This window comes from Paramormyrops kingsleyae, unplaced genomic scaffold (assembly GCF_048594095.1).
Source record: "Paramormyrops kingsleyae isolate MSU_618 unplaced genomic scaffold, PKINGS_0.4 ups29, whole genome shotgun sequence".
NCBI lineage: Eukaryota > Metazoa > Chordata > Actinopteri > Osteoglossiformes > Mormyridae > Paramormyrops > Paramormyrops kingsleyae.
The window spans coordinates 1,436,542-1,463,199 of NW_027325967.1; the positions used below are offsets into that span (position 1 = coordinate 1,436,542).

General features: G+C 41.6%; 1 protein-coding gene and 1 long non-coding RNA gene across 13 annotated transcripts; both read right to left on the reverse strand.

Moving 5' to 3' along the window:
* Positions 1-229: 229 nt before the first annotated feature.
* Positions 230-7,224, reverse strand: LOC140584021 (uncharacterized). Its single transcript, XR_011986073.1, has 3 exons — positions 6,875-7,224; positions 3,989-4,057; positions 230-1,320 (listed from the first exon to the last, which is right to left on the reverse strand). It is a non-coding gene; the product is annotated as an uncharacterized lncRNA (long non-coding RNA).
* An 855-nt stretch (positions 7,225-8,079) lies between these two features.
* On the reverse strand, positions 8,080-26,235 carry LOC140583996 (probable ATP-dependent RNA helicase DDX4). Of its 12 annotated transcripts, none has more exons than XM_072707931.1 (22): positions 26,153-26,235; positions 25,822-25,836; positions 24,289-24,331; positions 24,151-24,181; positions 20,993-21,052; positions 20,644-20,706; positions 20,474-20,524; positions 19,986-20,036; positions 17,249-17,311; positions 17,020-17,073; positions 16,012-16,065; positions 15,881-15,922; positions 15,012-15,154; positions 14,565-14,717; positions 13,822-13,976; positions 13,510-13,636; positions 13,099-13,265; positions 12,773-12,918; positions 12,033-12,132; positions 9,337-9,607; positions 9,125-9,232; positions 8,080-8,644 (listed from the first exon to the last, which is right to left on the reverse strand). In XM_072707931.1, the coding sequence occupies exons 1-22, from the start codon at positions 26,218-26,220 to the stop codon at positions 8,555-8,557; spliced, it is 2,055 nt and encodes a 684-aa protein (XP_072564032.1). In that variant the 5' UTR covers positions 26,221-26,235; the 3' UTR covers positions 8,080-8,554. The 12 variants fall into 12 exon arrangements, with proteins under 12 accessions (XP_072564032.1, XP_072564031.1, XP_072564033.1 ...); XM_072707930.1 differs by having other exon boundaries at positions 19,986-20,042; XM_072707932.1 differs by lacking the exon at positions 25,822-25,836 and having other exon boundaries at positions 19,986-20,042.
* Between the last annotated feature and the right edge of the window lie 423 nt (positions 26,236-26,658).

Below are 26,658 nucleotides of genomic sequence, written 5' to 3' on the forward strand. Positions count from 1 at the left end.
GTTTTTAGCTGCACTCTTTGGGGCTGGGTGCTGCCGGTGACCACTGTTGGTCCTTTGTCTCTTTTCCTTTGAGGTGCTGTCTCAGAGTGTATTGGGGGGGGGGGGGGGTCGAGTGTGTTTTGTTCTGTTCCGTCTTGTTCTTTGTTATAAAATCTCCAATTAAAATTTGATCACAAAAAAAAAAAAAGAAAAAGCAGAAATCCTAGTTTCGATAACTTGAGAGTGAAGATGCAATCCCTAATACTAATAATGCAATTTATGGAAATTGAAAGATATATAAATGATTTTACTTAATAGTCAGTTCCTGATGTCAGCATTTGGATTGAGCAGGCTGCTATATTTGGTGCACATGAACCTTTCCAGCGTTGTTTTTCGCTGTTGTTCTGCATATCAGGGAATCTGTGCACCAACTGTCATGTTTTTATAGGTCAAGTTCCCCTGTTGAAACGCAGGCGGCCCAATTCAAGACCAGCGCATAAGTCTCCCAAGCCTATATTTCCTGTATCCAATAAGATGGCAGAATTTTTCTCAATGTGCAATACTGACTGCCAAGTGTGATATCTGTGATGTAGTTTTGTTGTAGAGTGACATAAGGATTCAGTTTAATTAAATGTGCTGTCCCCTGTCTTTTTAATCCCAAAGGACGAACCAGTACCAGTAGTGGAGGCCGTCAGAGGAAATGCCGCACTGGGCCGCCGGCAGCCAGCTCCATGACCATGTCTGCCGCCACTGCGTCTACTCCCACCCCGGTGGCAACCAGCAGGGGTCAGCAAGGCTCAGGACGCCGTAGAAATACAGCGGGAGGCCGGTCAGGACGTGGAAAGAGGTGTAAAAAACAAAAGGGACCATTTACAAAAAATTTACAGAGTCTACTACGCTTCCATAACAGCAAATTGGTAAACCCCTTCAACTCAACCTAGGTGGGTGAGAAGATCCCGTGTGAGGATCTCACCCAGAGTGACAACGAGGTTGCAACCATCCTTCACTGAGCTCTCATCGGAGGCGGACGCACTTCTCTCCCTCTCCCTCCCCTTATCTTCCCTGCTTTGCTTCTCTCGTCTCGTCTAGTCTACTGTCTTACTGTCTATACTTGAGAGACTCTCTCAGCCCTGCTCTTCAAAACTAAGGAAGTTATGGATTTGATCAACTGGTCTCTCAACGCAATTGACACCATCTTCTCGACGAGAAGCCCAGGTTCAGGGGAACCTGACTGTTCTGCAGGAACATGCGCAGCTGGCTACACGATGGACGGATGGGAGAAGTGGAGGGTCGTGTGTCTGGCAGCTCTTTCCGTGGAGGACATCGAAGACATTTAGGGACCTGAAGGGGACAAAAATGACATATGGGGTCAGGCTCTAAGCCCATGAGATGGCATTTCCGGGGAGTGGGGTACAACCTGTGAAGAAACTTAAATTGTGTTTGCTGGTGATTGGGATTTTTAGAGCAGTAATTTGAAATCAATACGCTAGATGGCAGACTTCCGAGAATTTCAATCCGGGTTTTGAAGCCTTTCTATATACATAAATATTCCGTTCACCATGCACGTTTTAAACGTCAAGTAACCACGATTGTATTTCTTTCCTGTTTATATGGCATTGTGTATTATACCAGATTTACAATAAATTAAAAAAGACATACGTTAATAAACAGCTGTCATGAAATGCTCGTATCGTCTTGGTCTCGCCAGCACATGAAATGTCTAAAGAATTTGCTTCTATAACACGATTGCTATGAATCAACACATAAATAATGACTCGTATAAATAGATTTACACTGCTCATAATCCAAACTATCATATTGATCTACATACAGAAGTTCGTGATACTGGATTAAAAAAAATTTTTTCTATTATTATTGATTATTATTAAGTATTGATTGGTTACACTTAGCTGTCTATGCATCTATGTTATACTGACAGTGAAATACTCTCCAATGTACCACTCTCACTGCTAATATACAGGGGAAACCAATCTGCCCAGTGGCCAGGCAAAATGGTTCCCCCTGCTATAAGGAATAAGCAGTAATTCCCAGGCACTGTATTGAACACACTGATCTGTCTATAGGTCCATGTGATACTGGCAGTGAAATACTCTCCAATGTACCACTCTCACTGCTAATATACAGGGGAAACCAATCTGCCCAGTGGCCAGGCAAAATGGTTCCCCCTGCTATAAGGAATAAGCAGTAATTCCCAGGCACTATATTGAGCACACTGATCTGTCTATAGGTCAATGTGATACTGGCAGTGAAATACTCTCCAATGTACCACTGTCACTGCTAATATACAGGGGAAACCAATCTGCCCAGTGGCCAGGCAAAATGGTTCCCCCTGCTATAAGGAATAAGCAGTAATTCCCAGGCACTATATTGAGCAGACTGATCTGTCTATAGGTCCATGTGATACTGGCAGTGAAATACTCTCCAATATACCACTGTCACTGCTAATATACAGGGGAAACCAATCTGCCCAGTGGCCAGGCAAAAAGTATAATCTTAAATAACTTGTTAAGAACAAGTATATATAGCCATGGAAAAAATTTAGAGATCACTTCACTTTTCTTCGTGTTCATTGCTTTTACAATTTGTTGGAGTGTGTCTGTATAAAATGTAAATGTTACTATTGTTCTATACACTATTGACCACACCCAGTTCAAAATTGCAAATTTAAAAAAAGGTTTGGAAAAAATAATAAATAGCAAATGTATATAATGTATTATACTTAGGAAATGACAAACTAAACAACACATATATATATATATTAGGGCTGTCGAAATTAACGGGTTAACGCGGATTAATCCATCATCATGATTAATCTGATTAAAATTTTTTACGCAATTAACCCATCTGCAGTGCAGAATGACTCTAAATCCCTGAAATGTCTCTGTCAACCCATTTCGGCCAGTTTTAGTGCATTCCATTTGCCCTGGGAACTCGTATTCCGAGTTGTATTCTGGAGTTTTGAAGCCGGAAGTGACAACATATGCGCTCCCGTTTCTCGGAGATCCGAGAAATATCTCGGAGCAGCACAGAGGATCCCGAGTTCAGAATCCAAGATGGCTGCGCCTTTTATCAACAGAAGGGAAAGTTGTAGTTTTATACTGTTTAAGCACTACTTCTCATTTATGGCTCATTAAATCAGTCGCACAAATTATACCGTCCAACTTATCTGTGGACGTGTTGCTACGGAGTTTTATACGTAAAGCACCGCGCGTAATGTGTTAACTGATATTGCTAATAATGGCAATTAACTGGGCTAGAATTGGATTTCATGATTAGTCGGATTATTTGTCGGATTTACGGTAGTTCGGGCTAATTGTAAGTGAACGAAGATAAACTGAGGTACCTTAAATATGACAAGTTGTCCGGCTCAGAAAAAATCTTGCTTTTTGATATGGGTTCATGGTATTGCACTTCTGTGGCAGATGGAATGCATCCGACTCGTGTTCAAGATGTTCAATAAACATGTTAAGTGCATATATATTCCCTTTTTTCTTGAGTCCGTTTGCTCATGTAAAATGAATTGTGATTAATATAGATTAAAAATGAATGATATTTAATCGTGATTAATCTAAATTAATCCACAGCAACCCTGTGATTAATCTGATTAAAAATTTTAATCGTTTGACAGCACTAATATATATATATATATATATCTAACCTTGTGTACAAATTCCCTTCCCTGATCTGTCAGAATCCTTTTCGGTGCACCAAATCTGTAGCAAAAGTTCACTATGCACATAGTGACATCTTCAGCATTTTTCGATGGCAGTGGAAATGTTTCCACCCACTTCGTGAAATAATCTATCAGCACACATATGTACTGGTTTCCCCTGTCCGTCATGGCCAATTTGCCCACAAGATCCATGCCAATTAACTCCCATGGTTCAGTTACCTGTCAGACAAAATGTCATATATCAAAAAATATATCAGTTGTTCAATTTAAAAGTCATACAACATACTAATCAAATATCAAATAATGAAGACTTACAATGATGGGTGGGTGCTCTTCTATGGATTTGACAGTCTTCTTTGATTGACATTCTGAGCATTGTTTAATCTGTAGTTAGAAAAAGAACATCTATTATGTTATTAAGAGAAAACATATTAGAAATAAAAATAGTGAATTATTCCTGAATTAATTCAGTAAAGTGCCATAGGTTGTTATACATTGCACGCAAAGTATTGAATGAAGCTCTAAGTTCAGGATTAATAACATACTTTTGTTGCTACTCTATGTAAAAGACTAAAAATAATATTAACAGTAATACAATGAATAACCCAAACTGATATTATTAATAACATCAAAACACAGATTAATTTAAGCACCTTGCAAGACATTTTTCCTTATGTCAGAAGGTCACGATGAAGTGTTTAAACTATGGTTTTGTAAGCTGTAGCATTACTGTACATGATTCATAAATGCTATTATTGATTCATTTTAGCCTGTGTGTAGTACTTAGTAATTGCTTTTTATTGGTGGGTGGTAATGAACAATATTTAGTCCAACTTTTACACTTGTCTGTGATGATTAAAAACTGTGCAGTTAATTTTTGTCAGTGGGACAAGATAAAACACAAAAACACAAGCCTAATGCTGTGCACCTTTTCGATATCTTGGGCCTATTTGCAGCATGTATTAGTGCGTCGGTGAATCACGTTCTAAGAAGCGCAGTTAAAGCGCAGTGAAAAAAACGTGCATTACAATGTTACCATTCTATCAAAAATGTAAATAAACATTTATGTCACTTGGTTAAATACATTATCAAAATTAAATTGCACATATCTGGCAATGGTGTATGCAGGGTTCCTGATTTTAGAATAATGTAAAATATATATGTAAATAGTACACTGTAACTGGCGCATTAGGATCAATGTTTATGTGTTACAGTTGTATATAAATTAGTGCCGATATAACTGTTAGTATCACATGGACCTATAGACAGATCAGTGTGCTCAATATAGTGCCTGGGAATTACTGCTTATTCCTTATAGCAGGGGGAACCATTTTGCCTGGCCACTGGGCAGATTGGTTTCCCCTGTATATTAGCAGTGAGAGTGGTACATTGGAGAGTATTTCACTGTCAGTATAACATAGATGCATAGACAGCTAAGTGTAACCAATCAATACTTAATAATAATCAATAATAATAGAAAAAAAAATTTTTAATCCAGTATCACGAACTTCTGTATGTAGATCAATATGATAGTTTGGATTATGAGCAGTGTAAATCTATTTATACGAGTCATTATTTATGTGTTGATTCATAGCAATCGTGTTATAGAAGCAAATTCTTTAGACATTTCATGTGCTGGCGAGACCAAGACGATACGAGCATTTCATGACAGCTGTTTATTAACGTATGTCTTTTTTAATTTATTGTAAATCTGGTATAATACACAATGCCATATAAACAGGAAAGAAATACAATCGTGGTTACTTGACGTTTAAAACGTGCATGGTGAACGGAATATTTATGTATATAGAAAGGCTTCAAAACCCGGATTGAAATTCTCGGAAGTCTGCCATCTAGCGTATTGATTTCAAATTTGATCGTGAACGCGCATTTCAAGGGGAAACATAGGGAAACTGAATTGAGCATTTAAGGAAGTTTCGAAAGCCAGTGTTTTTTTTTCTTCAAGATATATTCGAGGAAGTTACTCAGCTCACCATCAACACCACTGGAACAATCCTCCTTCTGAGAAGCCGCGCCTTTGCATGACCCTTTTAGTATTTGCGTTCATCATATATAAACCTCGTTTTTAATTCATTGGAAAGTGGCGGAGCAAATGCCATTAAAAATATAAATGCCAGGCTTTTCAATATTTACAATGAAACAATTTACAGGATGCTAACTTGCATATATATGACATTCAACTGAAAGTCATATAAACATCCCGCGATGTTATCGCCTACTTTGGTATATTATATAGAGAAGATAGGACGTTATAGCTGGGGGGAATGTAATTTGATTCATCTTTGTTTAGTGCATTGTTGTTTAGTTGTTTCGGCAACTCCCTTTTGAAAAAAGCATTCCATGCATAGAGCGTCAGTTTAGCTTAAAAACGATAGTGCACAGCAATAAGCACTTTCTGCCAGCTGGAGATTTCGGAGAATGACGCGTGTGCCCTTAGGAATACCCGCCGGAGAGTTACCAGCGAAATACGTGCAAACAGATTTTATACCTGTGAGGGCATGTTATGTTGCCGTTGAAGGCATTCATTAAATAAAAAGCCTTCAGGCATAAATGTGTAAACAGTGCCAGACACGAAACTAGAAGAGACAGAACTAAACTACATATTTTGCTAATTTTTAAATAACCAGTAACACTACTAAGACCAAATTAACAAAACTCTCAGCAGCACGTTTCCTCCTATTTTAGTGAGGAAGCATCCACATCCTCCACGACTTATCAGCCCCAGGTTATAAGTTGTAAAGTCTGTCAAGCTCTTGGGGAAAACAATCAGCTGAGACTTGGGATGGGAGACTCACAACACCGCCACCATCAAAGTAACTCATCAGAGAATATTTTTCCTCGGGCTGCCGCGAAAAACGGCTGGCGTGAGATTTTCCATTCGAGACAAATCCGCGCATACATAGGCCTTTACGTACGTGTAACAGTTTTATTACTTTGTACATAATCTGTAGGGTTTTCATACTACCCCAACGCTTTTGATCCATATTTGTTATCCAATTTTAGGTTTTATAATAGAAAACAGATTTGCCGTACGATTTTTAATTATTTTTTTTTTGCGTGAGCGTGAGAATAGCGCCAGATGCGCTACCTACAGAGCCACTATTATAAGCGTCCTCATCTCATTTATCACTGTATGGTACCATCACCCGATGCTGCAATAAAACACAGGCTGAAACGTACCGTGTGATCAGCTAGGAGGCTGGCAGGCTAGGAGCATGTGCCTGCGGGGGTCCAGCACGACGCGAGAGCCGGGAAGCCAGCCAAAAACGTTGAGTCGGACTCACACCATCTCGCCCACTTCCTCTTCAGTCGGCACCACACTGTTCACAGGTTCCGCTCATTCAGCTCCAGGACCACCAGACACCTTAACTATTTTCTGAAAGCCGTAAACATCCTTAATAATCTTATACACAAGTCAGTGTTATACTTATACCGTTAACTCAATTTTCCGTTTTTCATTTTATTGCTGCTGCTGTCCAGTTGTACCAAATTTTATTGTGTTGCATCACCAGGTGAAATTCTTGTGTGCTTGTACATTTGGCAAATAAACTGATTCTGAACCAGACACGCACGCGCACACACAAACACACCTACAGTAGCAGACAATTATTTATCGTACTGTATCGCTTGCTGTGAACAATGAATGGGTTGGCCCTGTAGCACCGGGGGACAACCATGCTGCCACAGTAAGTTTAACATGCGGTAGACAAACATTTAAATCTAACCTCTATTTATTCTAAGCAAACTCATTATTTTAAAATGTTTAATAAAACTAGTGAGGGCTTTGCAACTCCGCACAGAACAGAGGTGATATCTTCTTGTAGCTCAGGTCTCCACTGGGTGTGTCCTGTCACATTCCAAAGACGTGGGTAATTGGTATCTTTCAATTGCCTTGTGTAGGATTGGGCACTTGCACATGGTGCACCCTGTGGGTGACTGATAATCATCCAGGATACAACGCTGCCTCATTCCCTATAGCAGGGGTCTCCATCTCCAGTCCTGGAGAGCTACTATCCAGAAGTTTTCTATCCTACTTGCTTCTGATGAGTTGACACCTGTTCCTGGTATTTATCCAAAAACAGGTGTGGCTCATCAGAAGTCAGGTTGGATAGAAAACCTACTGGATAGTAGCCCTCCAGGACCGGAGTTGGAGACCTCTGCCCTATACTATCTGCGCTATAGAATAAGCAACTTAAGACAAATATGAGTCTGTCACTGAACCTTAAACAATCTCAGACATATAAAAAGGGTGGACTCCTTCCAGAAATAAGTACGATACCATCACCTTAAACTGACTCGCACAGTATCCGGCTACCCCCATTCTCCATGGCCCTAAGCAATCCTAAAGCAAACCGTACAAGAAAAATCACAAGCTGCAATACAAGAAAATTCAAAAACTTAATTTTATTGCTGTCAGGACACTCTTACCCTAGGAAATGAGGCACATGCATGAAATTGCCACAGCAAAGTAAACATTCTGCCAAAACTACAAAAGAAAAAAAAAAATCTAGGTAATATAAAGGCAGCTATGATCTCAAGTCTATGCAGTAATTTAAACAGCATGCAGACTTTAGGATATCTTGAAATCACAGCAATGATAAACATTACTAATAAACTGTGCTGGTAGTAGGGTCTTGAACAAAAGCACATCTACTTGATCAACACTTGTAACGTCAGTTTGAAACCAAACTTTGGCAAATGGCCAGAGATACCCAAGTGCACTGAGTCAAGGTCAATATTGTCCAGCAACTGTGCACATAAGTTACATTTCTGAAAAATATGCTGTCCTGCATATTTTAAAGACAGGAATGAAAATAAGGGCACAACTGCAAAAGCTCAGTCCCACAAAGCGAAGGGGACTCAATCCCATACTTCGTCGTCGTCATTGGCAGTGGCTGCTGGGCTCTGGGTGATGGGCTGCAGCTTCTCCTCCTTCTGAAACGAACCTCCCTAAAAGACAACAGCCAGTCAGGGCAGGGACTACAGTAGGATTAAGCAGAAAATACTTCACCAGCAGACCATTATAGCCTCTTCCCCACTTGTGTCTCAAACTCACAACATTTACCGGAATCTGAACAAGCATGGAAAGTGCTTAGCATACTTTTCCAGTTCTTATACAGTAACATTATGACACTTGCACGTAGTGTGCATAGTTAAGGATTTTTATTTGGCAGCGAGGACCTTTTCTGAAAAAGGGACCCCAGAAACGACAGGGTAGCCAAAAACAACAGATGTAAATAAAAAAATGTTTCCAAAAAGACAATTGTTTTTACAGCAAACAAACCAGTGTACGATTCCAAAAATAAACTCCAGCATAAACACTCCCCCCACAAATTACAATGACTCCCAAACTGAAGTCTAATGTTCAGAAAAGTGTCTGTGAGGGATCAGCTGCCACCATTCAAGTACAAAGAGAAAAAGGTAACATACTTTGCGTGTATCGACAGAAGCGAAGGCCTTCCCACGTGGATTAAAGCCAGTTGTCCCATGTGCGCTGAATGCTATGTCTTCCAGCCAAGACGGTACTTCCTGCTGGGCCTTAAACAGAAACATGCTCCATCCAATCGTGTTGCAGCGGAACGTAAAACTGCCTGGGCCCAAAATTTAGAATGCATCTCTGGATAGGACACGGTCCCACTTACCCTGGAGAGGACCTTCACCAGGGAGCGAGCCAGTGGGGTGTCGCACTCGGGGTCGAAGAATGACACCGCTCTGCCCGTGTTCCCACAGCGGCCCGTCCGGCCAATGCGGTGCACGTACTCGTCGATGTTAGTCGGGAGGTCAAAGTTGACCACGTGCTGGACGTGCTCAATGTCCAGACCCCGTGTGGCGACGGAAGTGGCCACCAGGACAGGACATTTCCCGGAGCGGAAGTCACCCAGGGCTTGTTCCCGCTCTCTCCGCTCCCGGTCACTGCGACAAAGACATGACCAGCAGAGTAAGCACATACTAAGCTCTTTGGCCGCCGTCACATTAGGGGGTTTTGTGACCTGCTGATTTTTTAATCAGTCACCAACTCTGGCAATTTAGTAAACTGCTGATTGCGTAATTATGACACGACACAAAAAGTTTTCTGCCTCTGCTCTGTCTGGTTAGTGCTACTGAGGCTGAGTACTTGGCAGCAGGTGTTTCATTTTTAGGTAGTAAGCATGGTAGTAAGCATGCATGGTCAAAGCAGAATCTGGGAGGGAGCCCTGTCAGCTTCAGAGAAGGGGTCCTGTACATTCGTTATATGCATTTATGATGCAGTATGTTAATTTGTTGGGATGCGTTACCACTTTAAAACAATACGAAAAAATTATGGGTATTGCCCATCTCATGGTGAAGAAGTACTTCAGTAATAAAATGCATCAATGACATCACTACAAGTAATATTCTTGCTTTTTCATTAGTAATATCCCTGTGAAAATGCATAAAAATATATTCACCACTTGCTTCTTACACACGACTGACCTCCACCAGTCTAGTCAGGAAGTGATGTTTTGGCAGAAGAAAGATCAGCAAAATAAGTCAACACACAAAAACACAAGACAGAAAATGTGTCATGTAGGAATATCTCATCCACTAAAATGTCTGGTCAGAGCTACTAATGAAAATTCAATTCAAAGCTGAGGATTTAACTTTTTGGTTTTAGACTAATACTTTGAATCTTTCAATAAAATTTTGGGACATGATGAAAGGAACCGGAGCCGGGTTCGTCTATATTTGAGCCCTGCTTTTGTGGTACTTCAGGGCAGCATAATTTGCAGGTAACACTAAAACGGATATCTTTTGTAAAAGTATTTCCGTACTGCTTAGTCTGTTTATCATCTTCAAACACGGCTGCTTCCTCTGGATGCCCTGTTGCATTGTAAATGGCACACAGACACACCCAGGCATCAGATACGTTTTTAAAAATGCCACTAATTTAAAATATAAATTCTTCAAAGCCAAACAAAAGATAGGCAAAGAAATCTAATAGTCAAAGATGGCTTACAGACTTACTATTGAAAATCTGGTACACATTCTGAAACCAAATTGCCAGCGACTAGTCCAGTATGACCAAAAGCTTCAACTGGTAAAGTTATTAGTTGACTAGTCGATTGGGAAGCAAAATTCAAGAAATACGCCCAGTTGGAACCATGAGAAAACCCTGGTGTTTGACAAATCTGCCTACTGCCAGAACCGCACACATGCCAGTCTGACGGATGACAGCAGAATGACTCGGACCATATCAGATCACTTTCTCCAATGAAGCGTTACTAATGTCAGGGACATGTTAAAACCTGTCAACCTTGCTTGCATACAGTAGCAAGGGCGTTCCAGAGTTGTCAGTTTAAACTGAGAGTCTGCAGCTGAATTCTGTAGCTCATTCACCTTTATTCGTGGCAGGTAGAGGTGGATGGTATAAACTATTTCTATACATACAGTATCTCTCTCTCTCACACACACACACACACACACACACACACACACACCATGCTGAACAGTCATGCAGGCTCAGGCTTTGTCACCACCAGCCTGCACCAGCATAATCCAGAAAATGTCAGAGTCCATGCTGCTTAAATGAAGTATTGGCTGACAGTGCTGGGCACATTTAAGAGGACTTGGTTTAAAATAAATTTACAAAAAATGGAACTTCCATCATATGGAATTTGTGATTTAAAAACAGACAAGCAGAAAAAGATAATCTGCAAATTATGTCGGGCAACAGTGGTTGCCACTTGTTCTATAACCTCAGAACAAAACATCCTGCTGTACTTGGTCAATTATTTGCAGTTTGCAGCTTGAATTTATCGATTTCATCGTTTTTCAGAGATGGAACTTACTTGAGAACAGGTTTTGTATCATTTCTATTATTGCAGTTTGCGTTTGCACAATAAATGTTCTTAAAATACCAGTGTACTATGAAATATGTCCGGGTAATACAGTTAAGAGTACAGTAACTGCTATGCAGTTCACACACCAGTGCATTGCCCCTTCAGAAGCACATTGTTCAAATTAAGAAAAACAAATATACAGCAATATATACACCGTTACCAACAGTGCTGCAAATTATAAAGTGATATAAATTTTAGGTTAAACTGCCCAGCCCTAATGGCAGGCATCCAGTTTTGTTCTCAGAACCCCCCCTGACACCCTCCCCATGATTTCCCAGGGGAGAGCCCACTGCTCACAGATCTTTCTGCAGTTTCTACTGGATTTAAAACGCCAATTTTAAACATTCACTGTCTGATACATCTAGAGGAGTCCTGTACAGCACGGTGCTCATAAAACTTTCGTGTGGGGCGCTGTGTTAATGCCCGTAGGACAGGGGACCATGCCAGTGCCAGCCAGAAGCCTGGCACGATACACTTACCCATGAATGCTTGTAGTTGATATGTTCTCCTGACACAGAAATACTGCGATAAAATCCGCTTTTCTCTTCGTCTCTACAAACACCATTGTGCGCTCTGTGCCTAATTTAAAAAAAAAAAACACATTTCTGCCACAACAGAAACCCAAGGCAACCCCACAGCAGTAAGGAATACACCCTCTCTCTTCACAACTAGACCTAACAAAGCAAATAATGGATTTTACCATTTTAGCACCAGAGATATGGCTGCTTGAAGTTATGACTTCAGTCCACGGCTGCGAGACATTTTCAAAGTACTGACAGAATTTTCATCTTATATCCTTATTTTGGGTGTTAAAATTAGGACTGCCAAAGTCTTCTAATGAACACAGTGGAGTGAAAAGCTTGTCATGGCTGCTTTATCTGATCCATGGAACACTGATATAGGTGTAATTTTCTTTTCATTTTTAGACTGATGTATGGAAAAAATACATTTCTATACTGAATAGTAGTACATTTGCCAACAGGGAAGGAAACATAATACTTGCACTTCACTTTGACCATAATGTTTCAATAGAAGTGTTTGCGAAACCTGAAATGCTTCCAACTTCGAACTGAACATTTCACTCACTACTGCCCAACACTACCAGCTGCTGTTTTATCAGAGGAGCAAAAGAATTTCTGAGAGCTTGGTCTTTTTAATCCGCGGGGCGTTATTTTTCAGACACACGTAAGGACAGAAGCCTATGGAGAGGAATGAGTACCGGTTGTGTTCAGCAGCTCCAGAAGCTGACCCCTCTTTGAGAATTGGGAGACCTGAATTAGGTTCTGCTCCACATCACTGCAGGCACCACCGACTTGCCCAACAGCCAGGAAGAGGTAGTCAACCTTAAAGAAGTCGGCAGCAAGCCTACAGGAGAAGAAACAGTCTCGAGGGCATTCCCTTCCCCTGCCAGGAGTAACCCCCCCCCACCCCCGATGCAGGAACTCAAGCACTGCTGAACACGATATTGTACACGCAAGTCTGGGATATCATGTTAAGTTGTATGTTAATTCCCTTCCCCCTCCCCCCCAACGGCCACAATTGTACTTCTGGATGTCATCAGGAAAGGTGGCGCTGAACATGAGGGTCTGCCACTGCTCTTTGGGGGGCATGCCAGGGGAGGACACCAGCCGGCGCATGTCTGGCTCGAATCCCATGTCCAGCATGCGATCGGCCTCATCCAGCACCAAGTAGCGAATCTTGCTCAGTCCCACCTGAGAAGGTCACATCCCCAGAAGCTCAAATCACTATTACTCACAAAGGCAAAATGCATAAAGCCGATCATATTTCCAACAAGCTTGTCTTTAAAATTGGATCTCTGTTTATATGGATCCTTCCGGAGCTGACAACTGCATAAAACTGCATCAAAAACCTATGCTGTATTATTCAGGAACAAAAAGAGGGATTGGATCTACCAAGCTGCTATCCAATTATTTGGTTCATCTATCAGTTTAGTACCTTTCCTTTGCCAATAATGTCCAGCAAGCAGCCAGGAGTGCCACACAGCACATTGCAGCCACGGAACACCTTGCATATGGTGTAGCCTGTGCTGATGCCCCCATAGACGACAGGCCACACGTATGTCCTGTGATGAAATCAGCGCAAAACACAGCAACTTCTGCTTAAGAAACAGGCTTGCTTCAGACGTCCTCTCAGGACAGTCGGCACCAAAAAAATGCTTAACAGACTGAAATCAGGCTCAACTATATCTAGGACTTTAAAATGAAAAGATGATACATGTAGCTGTGGAGGGGGCAGTTGAAGAAATACCCATAGGCAAACTTTCTAGCCTCCAAATTGATTTGGTTGATGAGCTCGCTGGTTGGGGCCCCGATGATGACCTCAGGCTCCTGGATCTTGCTGAAGCGGTTGGCTGCCACCCCGTCTGTCATCAGCTGCTGGAGTATGGGCAGCAGGAAGGCAGCCTAGTGTGGAGAAGGCGTTTAGAAGGTTCCAGATGCATCGGGACCAGATCGGGACCTGGGGGTCCACTCTTCCCTGTCCAAGCCGTTACGACAGAAATCCATGCAATACTCCGCTTGATATTCCTTACAATGTTACCATTTAATGTTGCTCATTATTTGTTACAATTTAAGTGTGTATATATATCTAATCTAAATGACTGTTCAACGACTGCAAACCTGCAATCTCCTTTCAGGATTAATAAAGGATCTATGCACCCAAGCAAAGCTCTTTAAGCTTCTGTCAAAAACAGCTCTCATGTGGGCTGGGTGTGAGCAAGATACCTTAAGCTTGCACTTCCCAAGTTACTGTATATCACTTTCACAACCAATGATTAAGAGCATCTGAAACATTTCTGAATATATATTTATCATCATCAGGGTAGGGAGCATTCCCTCCCACTTTAGGGAGGCAGCCCGTCAATGTTCATCCAGAACGCCAAGTCACTGGAAAACAATGGAACAATGGAAGCCATAATGGTCCCAAGTGGGGGCAGTGACCAACCCAAGCCTGGACACACTGAATCCTTCCTCTAACTTCCTCTAACTCACCGTCTTCCCAGAACCGGTTTGCGCACATGCCATTAAGTCACGTCCCGCCTTGGCGATAGGGATGCTGTACTTCTGGACCGGCGTGGGCTTCACGTAGCCCGATTTCATGACGTTCCTGCTCGATGACTCGCAGAGCGCGGCCTCTTCAAATGACTATCACAGTGATTCAAGCACAAGTTTCAAGCGGAGCAACTGCACTCAAAACAAGCCACAAAATTTACTGGTACAGAAATGAACGTAATAAACAGAAAAAAGTCATTCCAAAGTAATTCAGTGGTCAAACTGTAAATTATGCAATTCAAGTCATATCAGTGGCCAAATGCCTGTGGTCTGGACCAGGGTGAGTAATTGGAAGACAAATGGCAATATACTATTGGAAAAAAGCCGCATTTAAAGGTAAGGTAATAACATTTTAAAATGCTGCCCAACCTCCACAAGAGCACTTACCACAATGGCCGGTGGTGGGTTGTGCCCGCTGATCTCCACCAGCATGTCATTATATGTGTCAAAGTTGATACCCGTTTCATAGTGGGCAAAAATAGAGCTCTCCTCTTCAGGAGGGAGAGGAGGTACATAAATAACCTTTGGACCTGGTAGACAAGGTGAGTCGACAAAACTGGATTAGGAGAAACAGCATATAATTTATCCCAAGAAACAGAGTTCCAGCAATCAAACCACAGTTAGTGGCCTAATGGTTAGGGAAGTGCACTTGTAATTGAAAGATTGCCGATTCGAATCCCCGAACCAGCAAGGTAACACTGCGGTACCCTGAGCAAGGTACTGCCCCCAAGCACTGCTCCCCGGGCACTGAATTAACTGCCTCCTTCTATGTCAACAATGACCACCGATCACCAAAATACACCGGCATACGAAATCCATCCATAATTCCAAACCACTTATGACCAGCAGGATCATGGGAAGAATGCAGCAGGCCTGGAACCTATGCCAGGCAGCACAGGGAGGGCAGGGAGTTTACAGGCCCATTCAGATGCCAGTCCTTGGCACACACACTTGCATGCACACACAAAGTTAGCTTAAACAAAGTTAGCTTAAACGCAAATATTTGCACCATGGCTCCACCCAACATGGGGAGAAAGCTTCACAGCCCAGACAGTGGGGGAGCAGGCTCCTAACACCAGAGGGATAAGCAAACAGTGCTACCCACTGAGTAACCTTATCACCGCCTATATCCCAATCCACTTCCAGAAAACACACTTTCTGAGGAATCTACATGGGGAGGGTGAGGGGATGTTAGGTAAAAAAGCAAATATTAAAAATATTTTTTTTAAAAAGACCAATGACAAACCAAACAGAACCTTTTGCATCAGAAAACACTTCCTCATCTCTTCCTCGATATCCTGGTTGGGAAGGAAAAAAAAAAAGTTGTGGTAAAGGAAGGTGGGGAGAGAGAACAGAGGGTGAGTGCGAAAGAGAGAAAGAGACTGACCTCCCCCTCCAGATCTCCCTCTACTGCCTCTTCCTCCACCCTCAAAGGAGCCCCCTGTGATGAGCAACATTTCCTGTCAGCATCCCTTCCAAGTAAAGCAGCCTGCACAAGCTCAGCGCGTGACATATGGTGAAGCACGGCCCTCACAACCGTGAGCAGAGTTCCCAGGAATTTGGATTGTGCAAATTTTGAAATGAAACCAATTTTGCAGTTCGCTTAAGTATAGGTACATTACAATGCTTTCATTTTCACGTATCCCATCTTGCCACCTTTGTTTGAATCACAAGCTTCTCTGTTTTCCTCACAGTGTTGGCCATTTATCCAGTACCTGGGGCATTTCTCGGGCAGTTAAGGGCCAAACAGAGATGTGACTGAAACTGGCGACGTTCCAATTACAGGGCCCGACTTAAAACTGCGTAAACATTTGAAACGAAGAACAGTGCTGGTCAATGGTTGATGCATATATTCATAGCTTTTGAAACTGTACTTCCTGTACAAAATTATACAATAACCCTAGGGTTTAATTTTACAATTTTATATTTAGACAATCACAAATAATATGACAGCAAACGTTAAAAAATAGTCTAAATTTGATTAAAACTGAAGGACACACAGCAGTACCCTGGTTATGAACGAGATTCGTTCTCTATGCATCTTTAAGCTGAATTTGTAGGCAAGTCGGAATATTTTCACAAGTGACAGAGAAATGTGTGATTTCGTTATTACAAACCAATGCATTTCACAGTTCTACCAAATGACAAGGTTTTGAGCACGTACAGCTCAAAGTCAGGCATGCAGCCGTATAGACAAGTAAGCTTAAGTGCCCATTTCTGCATTGCATGACATCCTATTTGAGGCTTCAGGTGGGAAGCCTCTGGCCAGTCAGATATCGGTAATTATTTAACTGCCTGGGAGAGCTGAAAACAAGGCCTGGATTTGGAACCAAGTGCCAGATTTGAAGAGCCCTGCTGTATATCACATGGACTTCACGTGCAACCTCAAAATTACCTGAGGGGGCACTGCTGAACCCTCCTCTGCTGCCACCACGTGACCCCCCACCTCCTGCAGAGCACAACAACAAAACGCACAGATGACTAAGGCTTCCATCAATTTACTACACTGCAGGCTCACTTTACAAGCTGAAAGCTATGCATTAGGACTTAATTGATGCCATTAAAAACCATCACTGCCTACGAAAGGAGGAAGACGAAAGTGAAACTGGGGCTGGAGAACTTGCCTCGACCTCTGGCTCTTCCCCCATATCCACCTGGAGCACCACCCCAGGAGCTGTCCTCATTACCTGAGGAGCGACACTGAGGTTCACATCAGAAGCCAAAAGGAGCAAAATAACATGAAAGAGGCACGCTTGTCATTTCGCCACAACAAACATCTGGCCCTGGATCCTAGTAGCATTCCTGCCACGCACCAATAAACATTTGAGAGGCTGCTTACAGGAAACCACGTGACCTGCACCAGACAGGTTACGCTGGCTGACTCATTATAAGAACATAAGAACATAAGAAATTTACAAACGAGAGGAGGCCATTCGGCCCATCAAGCTCGTTTGGGGAGAACTTAGCTAATAGCTCAGAGTTGTTAAAATCTTATCTAGCTCTGATTTAAAGGAACCCATGGTTTTAGCTTCCACTACACTAGCAGGAAGACTATTCCATACTCTAACTACACGCCGTGTAAAGAAGTGCTTCCTCAAATTTGTTTTAAAATGTTCTCCCATTAATTTCCACTTATGGCCACGAGTTCTAGTATTTAGACTAATATTGAAATAGTCATTTGGCTGAACAGCATCCAGACCCGTTAGAATCTTATAGACCTGAATCATATCCCCCCTTAGTCTCCTTTGCTCAAGGCTGAACAGATGCTTCCTATCAGTTAGCCAGTTTTTGATCCAAGCTGCCACAGTTCCTAAAATCCCTGTAGCTTTAAGCTTTAGCAAGAGCCGTTTGTGGGGGACAACATCAAAGGCCTTCTGGAAATCTAAGTAAATCACATCATAGGCCTTTTTGTGATCAATTTCACTTGTAGCTTCCTCAAAGAACTCAAGTAGATTCGTTAAGCAGGATCTACCTCTCCTAAATCCATGTTGGCTATCCTTTATAATGTTATTTGCATCTAGGTAATCTACCATTTTCACTTGAATTATAGCTTCCATTATTTTTCCAGTAATGCTAGTTAAACTGATTGGCCTATAGTTTGCTGGATTACTTCTATCCCCTTTTTTGAATATGGGTGTTATATTAGCATGCTTCCAATCTGACGGTACCACACCCGCAGATAACGATTTCTGGAATATTAAAGTTAAAGGTTGGCTAATAATATCCCTCATCTCTTTTAAGACTATAGGTAAGATGCCATCAGGCCCCTGCGATTTATTTATTTTGAGTTTAGCTAGGCTTAGTATCACATAAACCTCAGTTATACATATATTGGTCATAGACGATGCTGTATTCGTATTAATTGGTGGTAAGTTACTTGTGTTCTCTATTGTGAACACCCTTGAAAAATAATCATTAAACTCATTTACCATATCAATTTCGTTATCAATTATAAGTCCCTTACTATCCTGCAAATTAGTAATTTCAGCTTTTAGTGCTCTCTTGGAGTTAAAATATTGGAAGAAACCTTTACTGTCATGCTTAGCCTCCAATGCAATTTTTCTTTCTACATCCCTCTTTGATAGCCTAATGTCATTTTTTAACTCTGCCTGTAGACTTAGATACTCCTGCTTGATTTTGAAATCATTAGTTATTTTCCAATTGTGGAACAGAGCCCTTTTCCTCCTGACTTTATTCTTAATTTCCTTAGTAAACCACCTTGGTTGTCGTTTCCTAGATTTAGTTTTGCTGGAAACAGGTATGAAGTCCTCTTGCACTTGCAACAATGTGCTTTTAAAAAATTCCCATGCCTCTTCAACTGTTTTGCTATTTAACTCTGTCCAGTTTACGGTTTCTAATTTCCGTCTCATACCATTAAAGTTAGCCTTCCTAACATTGTATACTTTTAATTTAAGACTTTGCTCTTCGGACACTAAAATTAACCTCGAATTTAACCATGTTATGATCACTACCGTACAATGGGTCTAAAACCTCTAATTTTCCAATCCTATCCTGGTTATTACAGAAAACTAGATCAAGAAGGGCTTCTCCCCTGGTAGGAGTATTAACAAACTGAGTAAAAAAACAATTCTGTACTAATTCCACCATCTCAAGTTCATTTACTGTACAGAAGAGCCAGAGACTGTGTCCCACTGTATCCCAGGTAAATTAAAATCACCCATAACCACCACATCATTTTTATTACTCATAATCCTGATATCATCATATAATATTCTGCTTTCCTCTACAGCTACATTAGGTGCCCTATAACAAACCCCGACAATTAGGCCATTTGAATCTTTAGCATCAAGTTTTATCCATACAGCTTCTGAATTTTTATTTTTATCAGTGAGATCCCTTGCCTGCAAGTTTTCTTTTACGTATACTGCAACACCACCTCCCTTCTTGCCTATCCGGTCCATACCATTATTCCATATCTACATCACCATCTTTTTAACAGGAACCCAATTACAGGAATAGCACCATTATTAGGTTCCAGCACTTCAACTCCCTTTAAGACGGCAAAGCCAGGTCACAGTAAACTGGATGTCTGGGAAATTGGGGTGTGTGTTTAAGTGCTTTCTGCTGGTGTAAATTCCTACCTTTATGTTTTGGCACCTGGTTTGAAATCATTGCATATGCCACTAGTCAACTAACAGACTTTCAGTTTGCAAAAGTAGAAATCCCACAAATCTTTCCATAAAAATACATCTACGAACTATTATAGCTACTTAAAAAGTAACCCTTAATGTTAGCACATGACTGTAAATTTAATCATTTAAAAAACACTGGATGCAGAGTGTATAATACAACATGCGTGAATCTGCTGCAATAAGCGAATAAAACTATTACTGCACTTACCATTATTTTCACCATCTCCATCACAACTGTCCTCATTGTACACTTGAGGTCCTTTTCCTCCAAAAGATTTAGCATTATCCAAATATTCCAGAAATTTAGGTTACCCATTACATTCATAGGTTAGCTCAGAGATAGACAGGAAAGCAAGATGAACATATGATCATAAACTCTAGGCTTTGTACACTGGCAGTTTTAAATCAATAATCAGTATAGAGAGAGAACAGAAAGAGCCAGTAAAAATCCCAAAATGTATTAGTCCAATCAAGAAATAAAGCTTATTTCCACAATGGGAAAACATCATGTATACATAAGTTTAACACTTCAATTGCTTACATAACGAAGATTTTTTTTTTATTATTATTATTTGGCTATGGGTACATCAGAAACAAATCCCTTTAATCAACTGAAAATCTTCCCCAAAACTCTCAAATGTTAACTTTCACTAATGTTTCTTAGCAGTTATATTTAAAAAAATTAAGAGAGAGAACCTGAGGCACTGGAGCCCCTGTACCCTCCACCTCCTCCCCTCGAGCCCCTACCTGTAAAAAAACAAAAGGGGGGGGGGAGGCTTTCAGCAAGTGATTCTGTACTTCTGAAATCCAGGGGCAACATGCTGTAAATAAAATATAATCCCCCGTTCATCCTAAAAGACCCTCACCACTGCCCCTTCCACTCCCGCCAAAGCTGCCTCCAGAACTGTTCCAAGAACTGCTTTCACTGCCTGAACACACAACAGCAACATGTAAGAAAAAGAACAAACAACAACCTTGAGTGGAAGGTCCTACATTAAATAACTACACATTATAGAAAAACAGCAATGCCCAAGTAAGCACTTTGCCTTTGGAACGCAAGTTTGTACATGATTCTTTTCAAAAGTCAAAATCCATGTTATCCACACGGGTTGTAGAGTTTGCATTCATCCACCAATAGCTGTACATCATCTCTTTGAAAACAAAGTATTCCACCGATACTGCAGACATGGATACACAAAAAGCACAATGACCCACCGTTAAGGCTCCCATGACTTTTACTCTGGTAATCACCACTGTTCCATGAGCTTATGGGAGCTGCAAGGGAATACGAAAGGGAAAAGCATAAGGATCAGCTTTTAGGCAAACTCAGCTCACCTGCATCGCATTAAGTACTGAACTCTTGGCACTTCCAACCCAGTAACCTTAATAGGACAAGGTCTCAAATAAAGAGTCATAAGGGACATACGCTTGGATCCCAAATAAGATGAGCACCCAAGGTGGTACCATTCAATTAAAGTGCAGATCTTCATTGAAAAGTCTTCACACTCACATAGAGCAGGAGCCCTACAGATCACACAACGTCAGCTGTGTGTATTTCCTTTAAGCACCAAGCAGGTCCATGGTGCCCAACCCTTCATTTCACACCAAATGCTGCAAGGCCCCTTAACCCTCTGGAGTCAGCGATCCCGCCGGCGGGATCGGACAGAAATTTCGCCAAACCGTTTAAATAACACTGCGAGTTTTTGTCATATACACATTTAAAAAACACCCTCAGAAACCTTGGATGGTCTACTTTTCAAATATATATAGGCAGAAACTAAATATATTCGTACAGCTTCGTGATACAAATAGAAAGAACAAGAGTGACTGACTTAAGCGTCTGCGTCTCGAAGCAGCTCTGATCGGCCACTCACTTGCAAATCGCGCTATTCGCATGATAACATGATAAATCGACAGTTAGTATTGGGTAAACAAATACGTGAATACGCCCATTGTGATTGAAATAAACAAGAGCACATGTCTGGGTAGTGTTTACACTGATCGGCTACAATATAGCACACGGATACGTCGCTGCCGCTGAAGCTTTGTGCCAGTGTTGCCACTTTCAGCAGCGAATCTCACACCTGTGTTCATGGCTCAGTGGGCTAAGCTTGTATGCCTGTAATTATACGGTCACCAGTTCAAATCCAGCCTATTGAGAAAGTGAATAGCGATCTTCAGCTAAGAGCAGTACTATACACCCCCGATGCAGGTAAAACAAAGAAAGGTGACATGGTTTATTTTTTGCCGATTTAACCTAATTTTAAAAACTTTAATACTTCTGACAATGAGACTTTTGAAAAGAAGACAGATTAGGGATTTAGTCAGTGTTTTTTTCATGATTCTACATAATGATTTCAGCGAGATATAAACTGAAATACACAAGAAAGATATGCGGTTGACAATGCCCTCGTCCCCAAAGCGTTAATAATAGTGAATTATTTTATTTCTGTTAACTCTGCATAGGCACTGCATCTTATTTATATGGTCACAATTTTTCATTTTTCATTCCATCTATCAATAAACTGGGAAAAGGATCTTATTGTTGCTACTTTTCTTGCGTTTCAAACTACCTTTCCAAGGTTATGGGTGTGGGGTGCAGTGACATTCCAGACTGATGGGCCATTGACAGTATGCAAACTACTACAGGTGTGAGGACACCTATCTCATCAATATTCATTGTGCAGGCCACTGACTTTGAGGAAAAAGAGTGTCACTCTAAAGTTCTAACACTTTAGTAATCAAACTACATAAAATTTCAGAATGTCACTTTCACCTATGTGTAGCCAACCCCTGGGTCTATAAGCTTCAGAGCTCAAAAGTCTTGGCTAGAAATGTCTATAATGTGATTTTTTACAATTTCTGAAAACAGGTTTTTGGAAAGCATATGTTTAAAGTTGATTTTAACAAAAAACAGAATAAATATTCTAAGTGGTGTCAGATTATTTGTGCCGAGTTTGTGCTGAATAAAAGCAAATGTAACACTTTGGGATAAATGTTTTTTAGATAGGTGAAATATTTTAAAATGTCAAGGCATGTTCTCACTTACACTCTAGGTGCAACTTAGACACATCGTCAGTGTTGTATCCTGGGTTCATTGGGTGTTTCGGGTCTCACAACAGACACCCCCGCCCAGGTGACCCAGCCGGGGTTGATCAGGCCCCGGCTTGTGTCTAAGTGGCCTGTGTAGCCCACGGATCCCCCCGCTTGATCCACAGCCATCTTGACGCCTTTTCTGCTGCGTCAGAGATGTTTCTAATGGCTTTCTTGTTCTGCAACCCTTTCACTCCCAACAACTTGAGTGCCCTGATGAGAGACTGGCCGACGAAGCCTCTACACCCGACCTCAATGGGGTTGACTCGGATTCTCCATCCTGCGCTCCGACATTCGCCTGCCAGCTCCTCATACTTGGCCCTTTTCCTCTCAAAGGCCTCCTCCATCCGGTCTTCCCAGGGAACAGTCAGCTCCAGTAGGACCACTTGACTCGTTGTTTCAGAGACCAGGACTATGTCTGGCCTGAGTGTGGTCACTACGATGTTCTCTGGGAACTTGAGCTGTCTCCCTAGGTCGACCTTCAGCTGCCAGTCCTGAGCTGTTGCCAGCAGCCCCCCTGCCTGGCTCCGGTGCTGTTGTGGCTTCTCCCCAGCACTAACAAAAGCAATGGGCTGCCATGTTGGTTGTTGGTACTTACTGCTGGAGATCCCTGTACTGATGACCTCAGCGATGACCCGCAGCACTTGATCATGGCGCCAGCGGTAACGCCCGTCTCCAAGTGCCCGGGGGCAGCAGCTCAGAATGTGCTCCAGTGATCCGGCTTTCTGGCAGAGAGGGCATAACGGAGTCTCGGCTAAGCCCCAGCGGAAGAGGTTGGACGGGCTTGGGAGTACATCATACACTGACTGTATGAGGAACTTGATCCGGTGTGGCTCAGATCTCCATAGCTCTGTCCACGAAATCTTTCGGTCAGCTGCCTCTTCCCATCGAGTCCATGCACCCTGCTGTAACATCCCTACTGTCCTACTGCAGTGGGCTTCCTCCACCCCTGCTCGGATCTCCTCCTGAATCAGCTGTCGCCTTTCCTTTCCCTGGGACTTACTATAGAGAGGTCTTGGATTGCTCCCTAGGCCTGCCCGTCCGACTGCCACTGTTCCCACCAACTCACTATGTCGCAGCTGTGCCTCAGCCTGATGTCAGACTACCCCGAAAGTGGCTGAGAGGCCTCAGACTCCAGAGGGTTAAAGTTTCCAAACAAGCACCCATGACAACCTGACTGGTGAAATAGGTGGGCAGTGAAGCGCCTGATAGCAGCACTAGCTTCATTCAGACCTGACCTGAAGAGTCAAGGAATGGGAACGACTTAACTCTGCACCTACCATTATTTACAATGTTGCCTCCAGAAGTGTCCTGCAAGGAAAACAGGATCAAAGCATAAGAACTATGCATTTTCAATACAGTTGCGAACGTATTGTTTTTTACAATATATATCAACGAGCTCAGATGCCTTTGCACACCTGGTTGTCTTCTTCCCAATCCTCCATGGTTTCACCAACTGTGCTGTGGGAAACAAAGATGAGTGTTAAGAGAAATATGTAATCTAAGATATCTAGAGGTTTTTTACAACCTCAAACAAACCTATTTACAGTAAATTTTGCTTAGCGGACAAAAATTCACACACGGAGCGGTTAAACCCACATCCATCACTCTAAATTAAAAAATGTTATACTAACTGTTAATAAATGTGAAAGTACTCGATTTACACGATGCCCGAGGCGCTGGTTTAGATAAAACCTTTGCACACCAAAATATCTAACCAGCACAAAGCGCAGAAACGCTGTGGTTCCGCTAACCTCCTCAAGGTCTGTTTTATAACTGGCAGCTATCTTGCAAAATTAAGCTTCCACCCATGGCCTGAACTCAAATGAGTCCGGTAAATCAGCCAACGACCCACGGGACACAAGTTAGCCAAGCCGGCGCCTGGCCTGGTCCATCCACACCTCGGTAACAAACCAGGGCGAAAAGGAGGTATTTGAGCGGTAGGGCAACAAAAAGCAACTCAGACAGAAACTGCACTCAAATCCCTTTTTCTAAATAATTAATATTTGACATTTTACCAGTAATACTAGGGACATAAACAAGGGACAGCCTGAGGATGTCCTTTGGAGGGCCAGCTCAATTTCCTTTATTGGGTACATTCTTAGGATGACCATGTTACTGACGTGCTGCTGTGGCCAACAGGTTACCCCATACTGTGGTCTGTGTGGATCCCAATGTCTCAGTGCAGTGATGGGGACACTGTACTGTAAAGTGTTGCCGTCCTTCAGATAGACATAAAACCGAGGTCCTGACTGTCCCAGGTTATAAAAGATCCCTGGGCATCTTTCCAAACAGTAGGGTTGGTACCCTGATGTTCTGGCTAAAATTGCCCACTGTTGCCTTATCAAATGTTACCTAAGGTGGCTTATCAAATCTGGCCTCCTAATCATCCCCTTTATCTAACTGGTAAATTCTCTCCTGCTCCTTCACCACCTTAGCTACTGTGTGGTGAGCGTAATGGGGCAGAACGGCTGATGTCACATCATCCAGGTGGGTGCTACACAGTGGAGGTGGCTGAAGTGGCTCCCTATTGCATCTATAAAGCACTTTGGGTGTCTATAGTTCTATATAATGTAACTTTCATTCATTCTTTCATGAAAAGTAATGAAATCCTTCAAAAACAATTCATTATGACAGCTTGCTGGAATAGCATTTAAATAGATATAATTTTGTCTTAAGTATTTCTCTGTTTATTAATGTTCCATTAGGATGTCCAGAGGACAGCCACAGGATATCCTTCAGCTTTGACCTTCTTTGAAAATTTTTTTAAAAATTCGTTGAAATATATATTTTTATTGTAAGAACATTAGAAATTTTCTTTAAGTTTCTAATTTAACAAATGGCATTAAGAAAAATACAACATAAATATTAAGACAACACATTTTAAAGGTCTTCTTGTGAACATTTCATTCTGAGTCATCAGTATCGATGGCCGGATATTGCTTCCTTACTTCAGAACCTGTGCCCTGTAACAAAAGCATTTATGGAATGTTTGATCCCAATCCATTGATTACTTCATTACTGCTAATTAAAACTGTCAGCACAGGCGATAGATATCTCCTCCACTCTTCCTAGAAAATTCATAGCGATACCGTTAGCTCGTTCTGACAGGAATTTTAAATGTTGATTTAATCGGTTTAATACCAATGACACTAAAAAATAATGTAGGATTACGCCTAAATGTGTTTCAACCCATCGTATTTTATCACTTTATACACGTTAATATGATACTTAGAGGATTTTATTAAAGTTTTATGCACAAAGAAGAGTGTCGCGTCTTACCCGTGACAGTGCTTTGAACTGCGCGTGAGGGTGAGCGAGGGAGCGCGAGCCGCAAAAAGCGTCTCCATGGCATCAAGTACAAAAACGCAGCTGGCCTAAGTTTGAATCTGACTGCAATTCACTAGCATGTAGCATGCAATTCACTCGACAGCCATGCATATCCAGTCAGTTTTTCTATATTTATAAATACTGTTCCTGCGGGCTGTCATAATAAATTGTTTCTGAAAGATTTCTTTATTTTTCATAGTGGCACAGAAGAACGGGCTTCACTCCACTGTAAAAACTGTGATTGGGGTTAATTATTATCTAATAGGAGAGTAATAGTAATTATTACTCAGTAAAAACGTGTATGTGTCGTTTTAATTAAATCTAAGCAAAATTCAACAATTTTGAGATGTTCAGTTATTTAAATTTACACACTTTCGTTTGGGATAAATTAAGCAATGGTTTGTTGAGTAGATTTAACAAAAAATGTATGAGTACCAAGAAAATTTAAGAAATCTAAT